Source organism: Filicampus tigris, chromosome 1 (genome assembly GCF_054856515.1).
Source record: "Filicampus tigris isolate MCC_2025a chromosome 1, RoL_Ftig_1.0, whole genome shotgun sequence".
Taxonomy (NCBI): domain Eukaryota; kingdom Metazoa; phylum Chordata; class Actinopteri; order Syngnathiformes; family Syngnathidae; genus Filicampus; species Filicampus tigris.
Genome location: NC_141217.1, coordinates 8,787,860 through 8,804,604, shown reverse-complemented (window position 1 = coordinate 8,804,604; position 16,745 = coordinate 8,787,860). Strand labels below are relative to the sequence as shown.

The 16,745-nt window shown below is 42.0% G+C and overlaps 1 protein-coding gene and 1 long non-coding RNA gene across 3 annotated transcripts in view; one reads left to right on the top strand and one right to left on the bottom strand.

The window, feature by feature from the left end:
• Positions 1-7,906: 7,906 nt before the first annotated feature.
• LOC147152679 (uncharacterized) lies at positions 7,907-15,626 on the bottom strand. The gene is made up of 3 exons (XR_015089435.1): positions 15,588-15,626; positions 9,743-9,911; positions 7,907-8,158 (listed from the first exon to the last, which is right to left on the bottom strand). It is a non-coding gene; the product is annotated as an uncharacterized LOC147152679 (long non-coding RNA).
• Positions 8,644-16,745, top strand: part of LOC147152677 (LHFPL tetraspan subfamily member 4 protein-like) — a 48,253-nt gene continuing 40,151 nt past the window's right edge. The window contains exons 1-2 of one of the 2 annotated variants that reach the window (XM_086050646.1): positions 8,644-8,981; positions 9,494-9,921. In XM_086050646.1, coding sequence (XP_085906772.1) covers positions 8,974-8,981; positions 9,494-9,921 — 436 coding nt within the window. In that variant the 5' untranslated portion in view covers positions 8,644-8,973. Of the gene's footprint in view, positions 8,982-9,430; positions 9,922-16,745 lie in introns of both variants that reach the window. The other variant, XM_086050656.1, reaches the window with a different exon arrangement.

The window sequence follows — 16,745 nt, the reverse complement described above, 5'->3', positions numbered from 1 at the left end:
ATTCTGTGATTAAAATATCGATTGTAAATGTGTGTGCAAATTATATCTGTGTGGCGACTAGTCCAGGGTGCACCCTGCCTCTCACTCAAAGTAATCTCGGATAGGCTTCAGCTCACCTGCGATTGTAATGTGGACACACAAACGCAAAAATGGATAGTGGATGGATATCCACTCTGGATTGTTGCTTTTCACTTTTTGGCATCTTTTACATTTTTTTTTAATCCAACGGTGAGAATACTGATTGATGACTGTACAGCACAGCGTAAAAGTTTCAAACCATCAGCAGCTTTACTTTTTGTTTGTGTCATTCAACAAAGGTCTATGCAATTTTTTTTAGAAGGGTCACTCAAGGAAGAGCTTGTTACATTCTGGTGAGGATCTTGCTTAAATTGTGGAAATGTATAAACTCACCATTTTATATCACAGTGGCATAAATGGAACCGTCCACCTCAGAATTTGTTTTGTCAGTTTTGTGACAGTACACACCTGCAAATGACGGAGGTTTGCATTTTATTGAGTGGCATTTTTATACCGTATAGGACACCATGACAACAAATTTAGCGGTAGCCCAAGACATTTTAATTGCTATTTTTGCTCATGCTATCTTCTCTGATGATACCGGGTTTTTGTACATCTATGAACTGAATTCAGACCTCGGCTTTCCTTTGACACCATAATGCAAAATCGGGGTTATTCTATATCACATATCATATATTCTATACCACAAATAGATCAAATAATCCATCCTCCTTTTTTTGCAACCTCAAAGTCTAACTGTGTAGTCCGGCGGTGTTGTCGTATGCATACAGTACATGATGAAGTGTCAAATGATTCCTCCTCCTTAATTTATCTTTTTACTTGTACTTTATGTCAAAACGACTCAAACAATTTCCGGAAATCATTGTGGAGGGCTGTGGAATGAATCAAGAAATAAAAAGACTGAGGTGCAGATAGCAGACGTGTTTCTACCATTCATTATTATGACATTACTGCCATCTGCAGTAAGCTATTAGTGTTCATCTGGAACATGTCTATGGACTATACTTTGTAGTACAGTGGATATAGAAAGCCTGCACACCCCTGTTCAAATGGAAATGTTATGTGATTTGAAAAAAATGAAACCAAAGTAAATCATTTAAAAAGGTAATTCACCCTTAATGTGACCCACAACATTTACAAATAAATTGCTATTATTATTACTGTTTTTATTTATTTTTTCCAAAAAGGGAAGTAAAATATGCGTAAAAGTGTGCACACCCTCTGGGTAACTGGGAAGGTGCCTGTGTTCAGAATTAACCAATCAAATCTTATCAAATGTGAGTGAGTACCCAACTGTTACCATTTAATGTTCCTCTGAATAAAGGCAGATAAAGTCCCGCTGTTCTACTAAGCTTTTCTTGACAATTTTGAGGATAAGTGGTTCCGATAATGGATGAATGGATCTTACAGCACAAGCCATGGTTTGCAGAGCGCTTCCACTGCAACAGAGGGATCCCCTTATTCAAAGGTATCAATAATGAGAAGTGGACAAAATCATTTCTAAGGCATTAAATATACAAGGGAACAACACTGATATGATTGAGTTTGACGCCCCTCCAAAATTTATGAAAAGACAAGAAGCAAAGTGGTCATAAAGTCTACCAAAAGGCCTTCAGCAACATTGGAGGAGCAGCAGGAATTTTTGACAGGAACTAAACAGTATACTGGCCGTTGAGTTCACGTGACAACAATTTGCCGCCTTCTACAGCTGGGCTACAGGGTAGAGTGGCAAGATGGAAGTCTTATCTTACAAAGAAAAAAAAACACTTGAAATTTCCAAACATGGAGAAAATGTGTTATGTTATCTGATGAAACCGAGTTTGAAAACAACATTGCTCATTTAGCAAACGAACACCATACTTACAGTCAAATGTTCGAAATAGCAGTCAGTGTTACTATAAAACCTTCAGGCTTCTGCTTAATTCTGAACACAGCCACATTCCCCGTTATAAGTGGGCACATTTGTGCAAACATTATCTCACGTATACATTTTTACTTCCTCTCTAAAAGATATTAAAAAAAAAAAAAAAAACATTTATCTTGGACTTCCTTTTTATATCACAAAAAAACTGTCATTTCAACAGAGGGCTGTAGACTATTTATATCCACTTATGTCCAAGTGCTTTTAACTGTTCCACACTACGTAAATATCATTTAATTTCTTTCTCTATTCTCTACTGCATTGTACATGAAGTCAGATTCAAAAATGTGCATTATGGTATGAAATGCAATACAGTAGGGAGTGCAATTCAATAGCAATACGGAATATAATATAAACTACAAAGGGTGGAAGTGATTGAGGCAAACACCTCTCTCTATATGTATGAGGTTCGCATTATACTGTCCTCTGATCTCTTGCCACAGCCTGACACTTTCAGCACTCCCTCTCTCTTTCTCTCCCTCTCCCTTCCCCGCTCTTTCTTTCTTTCTTTCTTTCTTTCTTTCTTTCTTTCTTTCTCTCTCTCTCGCTCTCCATCTCTCACATAGACACACGGGCGCACACACAAAACACAAAAATCCCAACGTCTCTTCCTCCATCATCCTCTGTGAAAACACCTGAGTCCTCAGGAGGCATAAACAGCTTGAACAGTCTATTTTCTCTCTCATGACAGCAGCTACATTGCACCTTTCGCTCTGCCAGTTTTAGCACATGCATTAACACGCTACACTTGTGCACATAAAATACTTGTGCACACAGCAAATTACTACATGCGTACCAAAGTAAACACACACACACTCACCCCTGCACACCCCCACACACGCACACACGCACTCACCCCTGCACCCCCCCCCCCCCCCCCCCCCGCCACACACACACACATATACAGCCTGTCAAATCCCCTAATGCAGCCAGGGTATAACATTAGGCCTCAGGATGAATAAACAGAATGAAGAAACAGTCTGAGTGTTGTGGGACACAAGGTCAGATGTGCATATTTGTTTCAACACAATCCAGATGTGCCGTCCAGTACAACCTAAAGATGCAACACGATGCATGAAGACATAAGCAGCATGTGAAAATCATGCAGAAGATTTCTTTTTTTTTCTGTTTTGGGGAGACCACTACTAGACCTGTTCCCAAAATCAAAGAAAAGACCCCATCAGCTTTAACCTACACGCACATGCACACGCACACACACACACGCACACCCCCCCCCACACACACACACACGTCTTGGCCTAGTTTTTCATGAATGTGGTGGCTGGATGGCAGATGCGTCTGTCCCAAAAGCATTACATGGCTTTTAATGACAGCGAATGGAGGCTTGAATAGTTAAGGCAACATCTGGGCTTGAAGAAAACAAGACTACATTGATCACACAGGAAGAGAGCAACAATTGTCCTCTTTGAAGATCAGGTCACATTGTTGTTATGTTATCCCAGCTTAAGTGTGTATTTAAAAAAAAAAAGGGAAAAAAAATACAAGGATGCTGCTATAACATAATCCATTCTGGTAAAATTTTGGAGGCTGTATGTGGGAATTTTTTGTTAATTACTCTGGGTATGATTCTATCATTTCCTAAAAAAAAATAAAAAATAAAAAATAATTACTCCTCCTGGCAGCAAAAAAAAGAGTAGCATTTTGTAGCATGATCATATTTTGAAGATTGTTTTGTTTTGACTTCTATAAAATGTTTGACTTCAAGAGAGGCTGCAGCGTTATCATTTGTAATATAAGTATACTTTTATTATTTGTGGTTTGATGAAGATGAATGTACAGTTGGTTCGTAATCAGTAAAGCCTCAGCTTGACACTCCAATCTCACTTCCTAGTGTCTGCAACTAACTTTGTCAATGAAATGAAACTCCATACTTGGTTTTGTTCACTTTGCTAAATATTAAAGCGATGGTACAAAAATGACAAGAACAAGAACAAGGCGCATAAAATAACGAAATTGGAAAAGAGAGAAAGATAGGTCAAAAATCTGTGTGGCTCTACTCCGTGTTGCCTGACCGCATTACTTCCCTTTACCACACAGGTTTTTCCGCCTAACCTGAAATCAAATAGTTACGCAAGTAAATAATAAAACCAGAAACCACAATGCAATTGTCAATATCATGAAAATTCTATGAAACGTTACATCCTATGAATATTCAAACAGTTTTAAATGTGATCAATATAAACTATTGACTAATATTACAGTATTTACTGTACACAAGAACTATCAACATTTAAACTTGTGAATAATATAGAAATTCTCATTTTATCAGGATGAACATAAATCAGCTTTTCTCCAAATAATAATTAACATAAATCCAATTTAGGCTTCTACAATGAATATGAGCGAGCCGGTACTAAAGAGAAAAAGGAAGCAAGAGAGGGAGGCATAGAGGCAGAGAGACTGAGAGTTCAACAGTTCAGCTTGTATTTACAGGTATACAATAAACATATGTAGCGTTTTGTAGCCACTTGTTGCCATTCATACGACAGAATAAGTCATGGCTCCCTGTAATTGTAATAATTTTGTGTTTGACTAAACAGCCCCAGTCTGGGCTTCCCTGCTTAGGATAAGCAGAAGAGAATGAATGAATGAATTAATTAATTAATAAACAGCCCCAGATTTGTTTTGGGTAATACTTTTTGACTATATTATGAGGAGATTTTATTTCAATATTCATACCTGTGGTATTTTGGTTTGGTGATGTGCTTTGAGATTTTTCTGATGAAAAATGTCTGGGCTCCGTAAAAGTTGGGGAACACTTTCATACGCAACTTAAAAGGTAACAATATTTTCAAATCACTACATATTTAGGTGAGCAAAATATTGGAACAGGTATTCACTTTAACATATAGTATTTAAAGTGGGGGGAGGCCAATCCAAGGTTATGAGAGCTTATGGTAGAACTAGCATCCCAGAGAGCCTGACATGGTGGTACCCAGAGCTGGGCATTTTAGTACAAATTGAGCGAATGAAGTAAGACGCCGAAACATGTCAAGTACCGGTAATTAAATGACCTAAATCACTATTGATTGTTATAGTGTTATGAATCAATCAAAATATAGAACCCAAACAAAACAGTCGAGGCTTATAACTCAACTGTAAACGAAGCAACTGGATTTTCTCCATTCTTCCTTCTCTTTGGTCGTGAACCAACCTTGCCTGTCGATCTGATGTTCCCAAAGAGGGGAGAAGAAAAGAGCCAGTTACATCTGGGTTATGCTGACAAATGGAGAGAAGTTATGCAAGAAGATTAATGTATTGCGATGCAGAATATGAAGAAGAATGCAAGAAGAGGGCAGAAAACCTACAATCAGCGTGTATGGAGTTCAACACTACAACTAGGTGACCAAGTCCTGGTGAGAAATCTCACGCCCAGAGGTGATCCTGAAAAACTGAAGACAGGATTCATGATGTCAAGGGAAGAAAAGGCCCAGATAGTCCGGTGTATGTGGTAGAGACGCTGCAAGGGAATGGAAGAAGGCGAATGTTACACTGCAATCTGCTGTTGCTCTGTCCTTATCTGGGTGAAGAGCCGGTAGTGGGTGGACACAACTGGAAAGAGAAAAGCGGTGGACACAAAGAGAGACGGTTTTCAAGAAGTCAAGCTTCAGGCCACCTACTCACCAAACAGACAGCTACAGTAATGATGAGCGCGAGATGTGGACAGCAGTCAGGTATGGCCATCCACCCCTCAATGCAAAACAGAAGATTTCTGCCCGCGGAGGAAGACGCTTCGTAAGAGACCAGAACCAGAGCCCACAAGAACGTCCTGAGCAGGAGCTAGTGGATGCGGGTGGATATGGTGGAGAGGAGGAAGCTGAGATTCCAGTTGAACCCGAGCGTGAGTGGAGTGATGTTAAAACATGGAGGGATAGGCCAAAGAGGATCAGGCAGCCCAGGCGTGCCTACACTATGAAAAACTTGGCCAGCCTACCTTTCAGCAGTTAACGATCTGCCTTGCGAGTGTGAACAGCCCCCCAAGAGCCAGCCGCGACTCTTCTGCCAGACAATCATTTATGTATCCTTTTCAATAGAAGTAGAGACTAAAGAAAGGAGTTTAAAAGGTAGTTCCATCTTTATTTAGTATAAATTCAAGTTCATGGTGATGTTGCATTGACACAGATGCTGCAGTAAAATAGATACAGGTACTCTGAGTATTTACTCCAGTAATAAGCAGAGTGTGCAGTGAAAAAAAAAAAAAAGAAGAGCTGGTGAGTGAATGATTTTTTGATGTTAAATGTCATGTCATGTCATGTCATCTTCCAAACCGCTTATCCTATACAGGGTCGCGGGGAGTTGCTGGAGCCTATCCCAGCCGTCAACGGGCGAAGGCAGACTACACCCCGAACTGGTCGCCAGCCAGTCGCAGGGCACACACAGACACCATCACTGAGCGGGAATTGATCCCACGCTGCCCGCACACAACTCGGGCGTGTGTACCACTACACTATCAGCGGACTGATGTTAAATGCTACATGTAAACTCCAACTGAACTGGAAAAGTAAAGTTGCCGAACGAAGAACGGAGATGTGTCTTTCTTTTCGAGGGCACAACAGTGACAAAATGTAGACAAAATTTTGGACTGGCGAAAAGGTGGTCCACTTTGCAGTGCAATTGGTCTAATGTGATTTTGGCGTCATTAATCGAGGTGCAGGCGGACAAATTCGGAGGTTGTGTGGTCGACCTCACGGTATTTCATTTCTAATGTGAAACCATTGTGGGACAATCCTTCTGCATCATTTTAGAAATCAATACGTTCGTTCAATACATTGAACGAATTATAATCATTGTCATCTCAAAAATATTTTAATAGCACGCCCGTCACTATAGGGGCCGAAGGGGGAGTTCACACATGGATGCACGATCGGGTCTCCAATTGAATGTCATCCAAAAGGGGAGATATTGCAGTTTACGTGCCAATGTCATGCACAAACCCGAGTGAGTGAAATTTCTGTTTCTGCAATATCAAACATGGCATACTCAGTATTGTGCTCCGTACTGCTCTGATTTTAATGCAAATGAGGGATGCGGGGAGGATTGGCTGGGAAAACATTGTGTTCCATCCCACAATGGGACACAAATGCCTCGTTGCACCCAATTCTACTGGCACAAAGTCTAGCGAAACACCAAAAGAAAGAAAACCTCACCAATGCGCAGAGTCAAACTACACTTTGCGCTAGACTTGCTCCCGGAAAAAAATAGGGCCCTTGGTCCTTGGTTTCAGCGACTTCAGGGGCCCTATTTTTGTGGCCTGGCAAGCCACACCCACTAAGAAAGTGTGACTGGAGACCAAGCCCGTCACTGTGTAGGGTTCTCGGTTCAAAACTAACCGTCCAATCAAATTCCTTTACTTGCTCTGATGTATACTTTGTGAGCAACATCACGCTTCGGGAGCAGAAGTCCATCCTAACATTCAAAATGGCACGTGGGAGGGACAACAGTTTGTTTCATTCGGCATAAAACTCAATTTTAATTGACCAGCAACACATGGAGTCATTAAAACCCCAGCAGCTGACAGCACTGGAAGCATTTATTCAAAAGAAGACATACTGTTTTGCTTTCTTCCCAAAGTCACGTAGGGCAGTCGAGGCACACACAGTGCTTTACATTGCGGAAGCAAAAATTGACTCGCTGTATGAGGTTGGCGCTTGCAACGTGTGTACAGGTAAACTGCAAGATCTCCCCTTGCAGATGTTTTAGTCGGTCATGAATGTGGCGTGGGCAGTTGGGGACTGCCTTGCATCCCAGATCATTCGTCCGGATGTGTGCTTTTTATTTTTTTTTATTTTAGCGGGTTAGCACTTCTATCTCACAGTTCTGAGATTGGGGCTTCGGTTTTCTGTGTAGAGTTTGTGCTTGTGTGGATTTTCTAAAGGTAAACAGACTTTCTCCCGCATTCCTAAAGTATGCATGTTAGGTTTATTAAAGGCTGTAAATTGCTGCTAAAGAGGTTTACACCAGGCAATGTCACCAATATTGGACAACTGTTAGCCTGTGAAGCCCTTTGAGACTCTTTTGTGATTAAGGGCTATACAGATAAACTTGACTTGACTTACAAATGTGAATGTGAGTGTGGATGGTTGTTTGTCTAGTGTGCCCTGCAATTCGATGGCAACCAGTCCAGGGTCACATCTCGCCCAATGTCACCTTGGCACAAGCTCCTGTTGATCCACGACCCTGATGATGATAAGGAATACAGAAGAGTGTTGGATTGAAAAACAAATAACATTAATAATCTAATAATCTTTTAAATTGATTTGCAATTCCCATTTAAAAATGAAAAGAATCAATGATACAATTTTCATGCACCAAAACATATGAAGTGTTTGAATCCTTGAATTCCGAGATTAGGTTCATTAACCACACTATTTCACTGATATGCGCCATTGTCTTCAGGAACATTATAGGAAGCACAAAAGAGCAAACATGGTAGGCACTTGACTCGCATTTTGGAAAGTCAAGCCCTTCCACTCACGATGGGGGTGACAACCTGCAATTTTAATTCAAAATGAAACCAGCGGTGGCGTGCTTTGACGCAAACGCCAAACGCCCCCCCACCCCCACCCTCCTCCCGGCACCTCCACCCGCCATGGCCGCGCACGTGAACGCGCCCCCTCGCTGTCATCAGTACAAACATCAGTGTCTTCCCGGAGTGCGCGCAGAGGAGGGAGAGCAGGAGGAAGACGGAGGAGAGAGTGCAAGAGAGAAATAGAGAGACAGAAAAAGAGAGAGGGGCTAGACGTGGTGGATAAAGGCTGTCCGACGAGAAACATGATGATGATGGAGTCGAGGCGGTGGAGAATTGTGGATTTACAAGAAAGGACTGCTCAAATTTGACAGAGGGGGCTTTTTCGAGATTACACCTCTTCTCGGTCTCCTGCATCCTATCCCCTTTCTCCTCCTCTTCCTTTTATTTTCACTCCATCGACTTCATTTGCACATCTTACGTGGCCATCTAGGCGAGACGGAGAGAGGGAGTACCCCACGGATGCATGGCAAGGTAAAAAAAAAAACCCCAAAACAAAACAAAAAACGGACGAAATAAGACCGTCTATCCATCCATCCATGCATCCATCCATCCCTCTTGGACGCTCGTAATGAACACCATGAAAACATCTAGTTGGCTGATGGAGCACGGAAAGCCGCTTTAAATGAAAACATAGAGCCGAAGACTGTGAAATAAAGAAAATAGCCCCGTTTGATGGATTTTTGTTTTAAATCATTCATGGTGTAGCCCCAAGGAAAACGAGCAATGTTGAATCACTTGTCGTGGTGAATTATTCATTAGTAGGCTACTATAGGTAGGCTATGATTTTTGTATTTTTTTTTCCGCGTAGCATTTTCCCTTTCACACAAGGCCAATCTTAGATAGATAGCCACATCCAACTTGGCCATTAAGCGGATGGTGAAAAGCGTCTTTTTGTGTGTTTTTTATTTCATTTTGGGAAGGTGTGCAGAGGACGGGGGCGTAGAGAAAGAGGGAGAATTCTTTCTTTATTTCTTTTTTTAAAGAAGAGGAACAAACATGTTGCCTTCCCAAGAAGCCTCCAAGATCTATCACGGCAATTACAACTACAACTACAACCCGAGAGCCGTCGGGGTGCTGTGGGCCATCTTCACCATCTGCTTCGCCATCGTCAACGTGGTGGTCTTCATCCAGCCCTACTGGATCGGCGACAGCGTCAACACGCAGCAGGCCGGCTACTTCGGCCTCTTCCACTACTGCGTGGGCACCGGGCCGTCGCCCAGCCGGGAGCTCACCTGCGTGGGCAGCTTCTCCGACTTCAGCTCCATCCCATCAGGAGCATTCAAGGCGGCCTCGGTGTTTGTGCTGCTCTCCATGGTGCTCATCATCGGCTGCATCGCCTGCATGGCACTGTTCTTCTTCTGCAACACCTCCACCGTGTACAAGACCTGCGCCTGGATGCAGCTGCTGTGCGGTAAGCGCGCGAACGCACGCAAGCACGCACACGGGGAAGACCATCTTTTGTTAGTTGCATCTATTCGTTTTGTGTACATATGTGTTAGTGTCTGTGTGTGTGTGTGTGGGGGGGGGGGGGGGGGGGGGCGTCGCGCACACGTGGAATCTGTGCAGCTGTCTGGCTCGCTTTGATCAGTTTAAATTTAATTATGAAATACGCCTCATTATGTGAATAATGCATCTCGCTTGTTTTTGTGGGTTGAGCCCTCCAGTATCCACAGTCCCAAGTCATGATAGTCACTCTAGGGGAAAGAGAGAGAGAGAGAGAGAGTAAGAGAGAGAGAGAGAGAGAGAGAGAGAGAGAGGTGGCGGGGCGGGGTGTGTGCGTTGGGCGGCGTTCGGTGCAAAAGTGTATTTTGTTTAGGAATCCCCAACCAAAAAAGGAGTGCGGGATTTAGGGATTCCTTTACAGTACTCCAATCCATTTCACATTTGTCATAATTTCAAAGCTATTATAGTCAAGTACGTTTTTTTAATGTTAAAAATCCAAATATGTCAGTTTTGAACAATTATTAAAGGTGTTAAGGGGTTATCTTTAGGGTTGCTGCTTATTTTCTTTAGAATTACTGGAAAAAACGCATGCCTTTTAAAGTGAATTTCTTGTTTTAAGTGAGTTCTTAGTGAATATGCAGTGCCCTCCATAATTATTGGCAGCCCTGGTCAAGATGTGTTCAAAGCCTTCATATAACGTCAACTTTTATTGCAGAAACTCACACTGAAATTTATAGAAAATGGCTCACAGACACAGAATCAAGATCCTTCCATCTCGGCCCCCAGACCTCAACCCCATTGAAATCCTGCGGAGTAAGCTAAAGAAGAGAGTGTAGAGAGGATCCAGATCGCTGGATGACTTAGAGAAACCGTAAAAAGAAGAACGGTCGAAGATCCCTCCGTCATTGTCCCATCTTGTGAAACATTGTAGGAGAAGATTAGATGCTGTTTTTTTGGCAAAGGGGGGACAAAGGTTGGATTTTACTCTTGTGTTAAAATGTGGTCCTATATTATGTACTAAAAAAACTGCATTTATTAGAAGCTTTAGAGCACATCTTAACCAGGGATGCCAATAATTATGTCGAGTAGTGTAATTTTTTGTGGTATAGTGGAACACTACAGGCGCTAGTCGTGGTCCAAGTTCTAGTAGAAACACTGTACTGTATAAGGTATGCGTGGAAACTTGCTTCACTTAGTACAAGGCTTCTCGTAGTTGTTAATTAGGGCTGTTTGAATTTCTGATCTCTGATTGCAAAAAAATTGAGACAGTGTGGGAATACAGTACATTGGTGGGATTATTCACAGCACCAAATGAAGCAGACACGGAGCTCCCCTGTAGCCATTGATATTCCAGTGTGTAAAGAATGCTGCACAGTGTTATACTGTTGAAATGCAAATGACTTGTCCATAATGCGGTATGATGTAGAGTAAAACTGAGTTTTTGATTCATCCTCCCGCAACTGAGGTTTGATTATTATTTTTTCTACGATGAGTACTGCTATTTTGAGGGATGATTCCAGGTCGATGGGATTACTGTTCTGAGGGCAGGTTACAATTTCTCTCCTTGTTGGCGTGTTTGGATTATAGTTTGGAGAGTGGAGTGAGTATAAAGTGTAAATGTCTCCACGGACACAGGACTATCTGTGGAACGGGAGGGAAGGTAATGCATGACATTTATAAATGACTGAATGGCAAAGCTGTTATCATAATGTGAGATCTCATTTACATTTATGAAGGTGGCTATTGTAGATTAAGATTTATTGTCTTTACTACTATGGTCTAAAATTTTAAATCATCAATAACGTTTTGAAAATACAACTTCAAGCATGGCTGTTCCAGCATGGAATAGATTACTCATATAAAACCAACCAAGACCATAATAAATAATTTCCAGACTTTTTCAGACCATTTACAGCAGGGGTGTCAAAGTCAAATGGACGGAGGGCCAAATAAAACATTTTGCGACAAGCCGAGGGCCGGACTGATAGAATGTTCTTTGAAATGTTTTAAAATGTCCAGATTGGATCGGGTCCTTCGCGCCTGCTGATGATGTCACACTTTATATTTCTGTAATCTATTTCTTTGCCTCTATGTTTGTCACCCCCCTGGCTGTTCTGTATTTATGTTCCAAGTTACTAAATAAAAAATAAAATAAAGTACATTACTGCTACTTTTGCGAGGCAGCTCATACGTCACTTCCACTTATGACCCCAGAAGAAGCCGCTGCCCGTCTTGTGAAACAAGATCAGTGGAACGTTTGCGTTTCTCCTGCCAAGATGGAAACAATTTTCTGGTTGACTCGGGCTGCAAGATTGTATGAACTGTACATAATGTGAAGTAAAACGGAGAGGCTCATATGATTGGTATGATGTCTCCAGCTGACTGTATTTTAGAGTGGCAAGGTGTGGATGTGAGTGCTCCTGTCAGAGAACACAGGCCCGTATTTCACTTGACATGTCTGTTTACTGTGGTCTGCAACAACACAAAGAATAACCTAGCAACATCATCCAATGCATATCCATTAGTTAACAATATGCCTAAACATTACAATTCACTGTATTAAGCAATTAAACAGCCAAACAATACTGTTCATACAATACACATTCACACGTTTCATCACTAGAATAGTAAGCATACTAGCCGTAATAACTAACTTGTGTTCATCAACGTGACATCACTCACGAGAACATATCTAGGCTATTATGTACAGCAGTTACCTGACACGAACCTAAATTATTAAACTCACCTTTTAACATTTACACACAACAAACGTCGTGAAACACGGGAAATCTGCAACTACTGAGTTTGCTGGTAAACACAAACTACTGGCTAGCTGTGTCGAAGGAGGAAAATTAAAAGAAACCGCGTCTCTCGCTATCAACACTGAGCGCTTGAGGAGCGTTCAACGCCTGCTCACAGTGTGGGCCACCTGAAAACTACATCGAAACTCAATGAATTTATTATCAAATGCCAACAATTACTAATATTAAAACAACGTGGGATTTCTAACATGAAGTATTTCTTAATAAAGCGTGTTTTACTCCGAATAACCTTTCACCAAAATCCGATTCTGAAAGCCATGAAAAGTGACGTGAAGTCTTCAGTCAGCACGTAGACGACCGAAGGACGATCCTCGCAAAAGTTGCGTTAATGTTCATTATAACAACAGCCAAGGGGTGGCAAACATAGATGCAAATAAATATGACAGAAATAGTGTAACGGAATTGGGTTATCTGTGTTGTGGTCGAATGTGTGTCTTGCCAAGTTGTGTTGTTTCCGAGCATCATGAATGCATCGAGCGGCTCGCTGGATGGGAGGGCATGCGAGCGAGAGTAGCCGAGGACGAACAGAAGAGCCGTTGCTCTTTTTTGACTGAACGGTTGTCGTACTGCATTGGCGTCGGCTGCGGCCCACAGTAGCCGGTTGGACTAATAAAAACGTGATAATTAAACTACGCCTGTGTTCTTGGAAGACGCTACAATATATTTTAAAGCGTGACGTCATCGGCAGGCGCGAAGGACCCGATCACATCTGCTACTCACACCGGCTTGCTGCGGGCCGGATCTAATAATAAATCAATATAATCGCAGGGACCTTCTCGTGGGCCGGATGTGGCCCGCGGGCCTTGACTTTGACATTCGTGATTTACGGTATGTGACCTATGACATGTACAACTGAAATGAAAAATTAATTATTTTTGAGAGGGTAAGTGAAAAAATTAACAAATAAGATAATGTGGTTGCACAAATGTGCACACCCGCTTACAAATAGGGATGTGGTTGTCCTCAGAATTAAAAAAAAAACTGGATGGATGGAATGGATACGTGTCCAGGATCTTGCTCAACACATTCATGGTGGAGGCGGGAGCAAACCTAAAGTAAAAACAGTGTTCAGAATAGTGGTAAATTAATCGATTTTTGTGTCATGGTGCTTTTTTTATATGATTTGAATTAAGACGCCACCAATCTCAGTATGCAGAGTGGTGTCGGTGGTAATCACTCTAATTGGCTGTTAGCCAGTAAATGCAAATCAGTTCAAAGAAAAAGGCAGTATCTAGTAAATTCGGCTTAGCAAATGGATATGGTCCTGCATGTGTTGCAGATAAGTTGTGCGTTGGTCCTGGGTATGTGTGAATTTTGATTTATGGAACCATGAGTGAGCGTGGCGTTGAAAAAAAGGACTTCCTAGTTACGGAGAAAACGAGAAGCAAAATTGTGTGCTGCTGTCACAGACATATATGAATGGACTATCAACAGGTCCTTTGCGGGTGAAGTCAAATAGCAGCCATCTTTGTCGTCACTGTAACTAATAGCTTCAGTTATGTTTCTTTGAAAACACTGTTCTAAGTGTGTGTTTCATGTTAAGATACCTGTAAGGAGTAATGAGAGCCTCTCAAAGAAATACATTTCACATTTTGCATTGACCATTACCGTATCAGTATCGTGAATTGTGCCCACCAGAGATTAGGCTTACATTTTGCAGTGAATTTCTTTCCTCGTGGGCATTGCTTTAATTTCATTTTTGATGGTTCTGACAACATGATGCAGTCAAATCTTTGAGTAGCACTAAGCAATAAACCTGAGAAGAGAACATTGCGTTCTAACTGATGAAATGTGCATGGACGTCACCCGGATCAGCAAGGTCTGTGCCAGCTGTTGGGGAACCAGGACACACTGGTGAGAAATGTGCTACTGGAACAGGAACGGGGTATTCATGGAGCGGGATGGAAAACAAGGTAATGATGGAGTGCTACTACTGTAGTTACCCCAGTGAGAGAGGATACATGCAGAGGACGTGGGAGGCATGGATTCTTCTGAACCCCACATCCAAAATGAACAAGAAGCAACTTCGGGCTCAGTGTTCGCACATCAGCAATAGGAAGTTGCTATCACAGCTGGAAATGGATGTGGTATAATTTGAATGCCTTGCTGAATGCAGAACTCGCCATGCGTTTACATAAGTAAAAGGCCGGCGCCAGAGGACCTCAGGATCCGCGAGGGCTGGTATGATAAAAGCAAATCAGATAAATAAGATGGCCCAAGACCATTAAGACATTTATAAACCAATGCAGCGATTTTAAAACTGATGTAATGTGCTCCCGCCCTCTTGTTCTCGTCGGCACCCGAGCGGCTGAGTTCTGCAGTAGTTGTAAGGAGGAAGTACTCTTTTTGGGGAGGCCAGAAAGCAGGGCGTTACAATAATCTAAACGAGATGATATAAAAGCATGCATCAGCACCTCCGTGGTAGCCTGAGAGAGAAACGGGCAGACTCTGGCAATATTCTTGAGATGATAAAAAACGATCTTGGTTACAGTTTTAATGTGAGGAATAAAACTTAGCTCAGAGTCAAAAATGACGCCCAGGTTCTTTACACAAAACGTCATACATAGATGGAAATACACAACGGTGCAATGACTAAACACAGTATACAGTACACTATACTAAGTCACTTGTTGGTGTACTCACTTGGGTTCAGAGACGAACACGAACACAGCAGCACTGAACACATCCTACAATGGCGTCAGACTAATGCCTTTTTTTTTTAAAACGATTCCCGCATTTGTGCTGTCCAACACACATGCTCAGTTGCAAAGGCAACTCGTTTTCAAAAGATGACAATGTGTGAAGCACTTACCAAAACAGTGTGATAAATGAAGAAGTCCATATGTCAAAAATGTTGTTGACTTGACCACGATGATGCATGTGTAGACATATGAACAGTATGTCGGTGGCTGTCATGGTCGGCAATCATACTTCGTTAAAGTGATCATCTGGCACCTGTGTATGGGCCTGTAAAGTTGATTTTTGACCCAACATAAAACATTACTGGCATATAACCCAATATATAGTTAATTTGAACCAACAATTGGGTTACTTTATAAGAAATAACCCAGAATTTTGACCCAACACAAACAATCCAAAAATTTGGTTAATGAATGAGTGTTCTATTTGCTTTTGTGCGTCCACATCCTTATCCAAAATCTTCTTGTACCACTACTCTACAAAGTTTTGCTGAAAACTGTTTTCATTTTTTTAAAAATGCATAATTCTGCCAACTGAAACTCTCCTGTTTGCTTTTATACCTTAAAGAAATTGCTGTGGAAAAAGTTTGCAAATTTTTTTTAAAGGAACTGGTGGTGGCCAAAACTGTTGCTCAGCACTGCAGTGTTAAGCCAGTTGGTCTGTTGAAAGTTTGGCAATATAGATTTGTTCGACCAAAACCAGAGCTGGGGATTGGCCCTGCGTCCCCTGTTTCTGTCCTGCATATTCAATCGACCCACGTGGTCCCGGCCCGTCCTTCGCCTGCGACAGCCAATCGGCGTCGATTACGTAATCTTTACGTCACACGCAGGTGCCGAACGAGCAGATGCCGCCAAACAAAGAAAAAATATCAAACAAAAACAACTGACACAGACACACATGCACAGCGTTGTCATCGTTGAAATAAAAAGAATATGGGACACATGTCATTGCGGCTGTGGGACCGCAAGGTAGACCACACCTTTTTTAAAAATTATTTCCTTACTTGTCAGGAGTGCGGCACCTGCATGTTACGCCATATGGGTAAAGTCCGTTCTCGACGCCGGTCGGCTGACTCCGACCGACTGGGACCACGTGGGTCGATTGAATATACAGGACGGAAACCGGGGACGGAGGGCCGATGCCCAGCTCTGACTAAGACCTTAATGGGCTTGAATCATGCTGCAATATATTTTCTTAAAACTGTTAAAAGCTAATAATTTATTTATTTTGGGGGATAGGAATAACATCACCCACTTTCCTACACATCTAA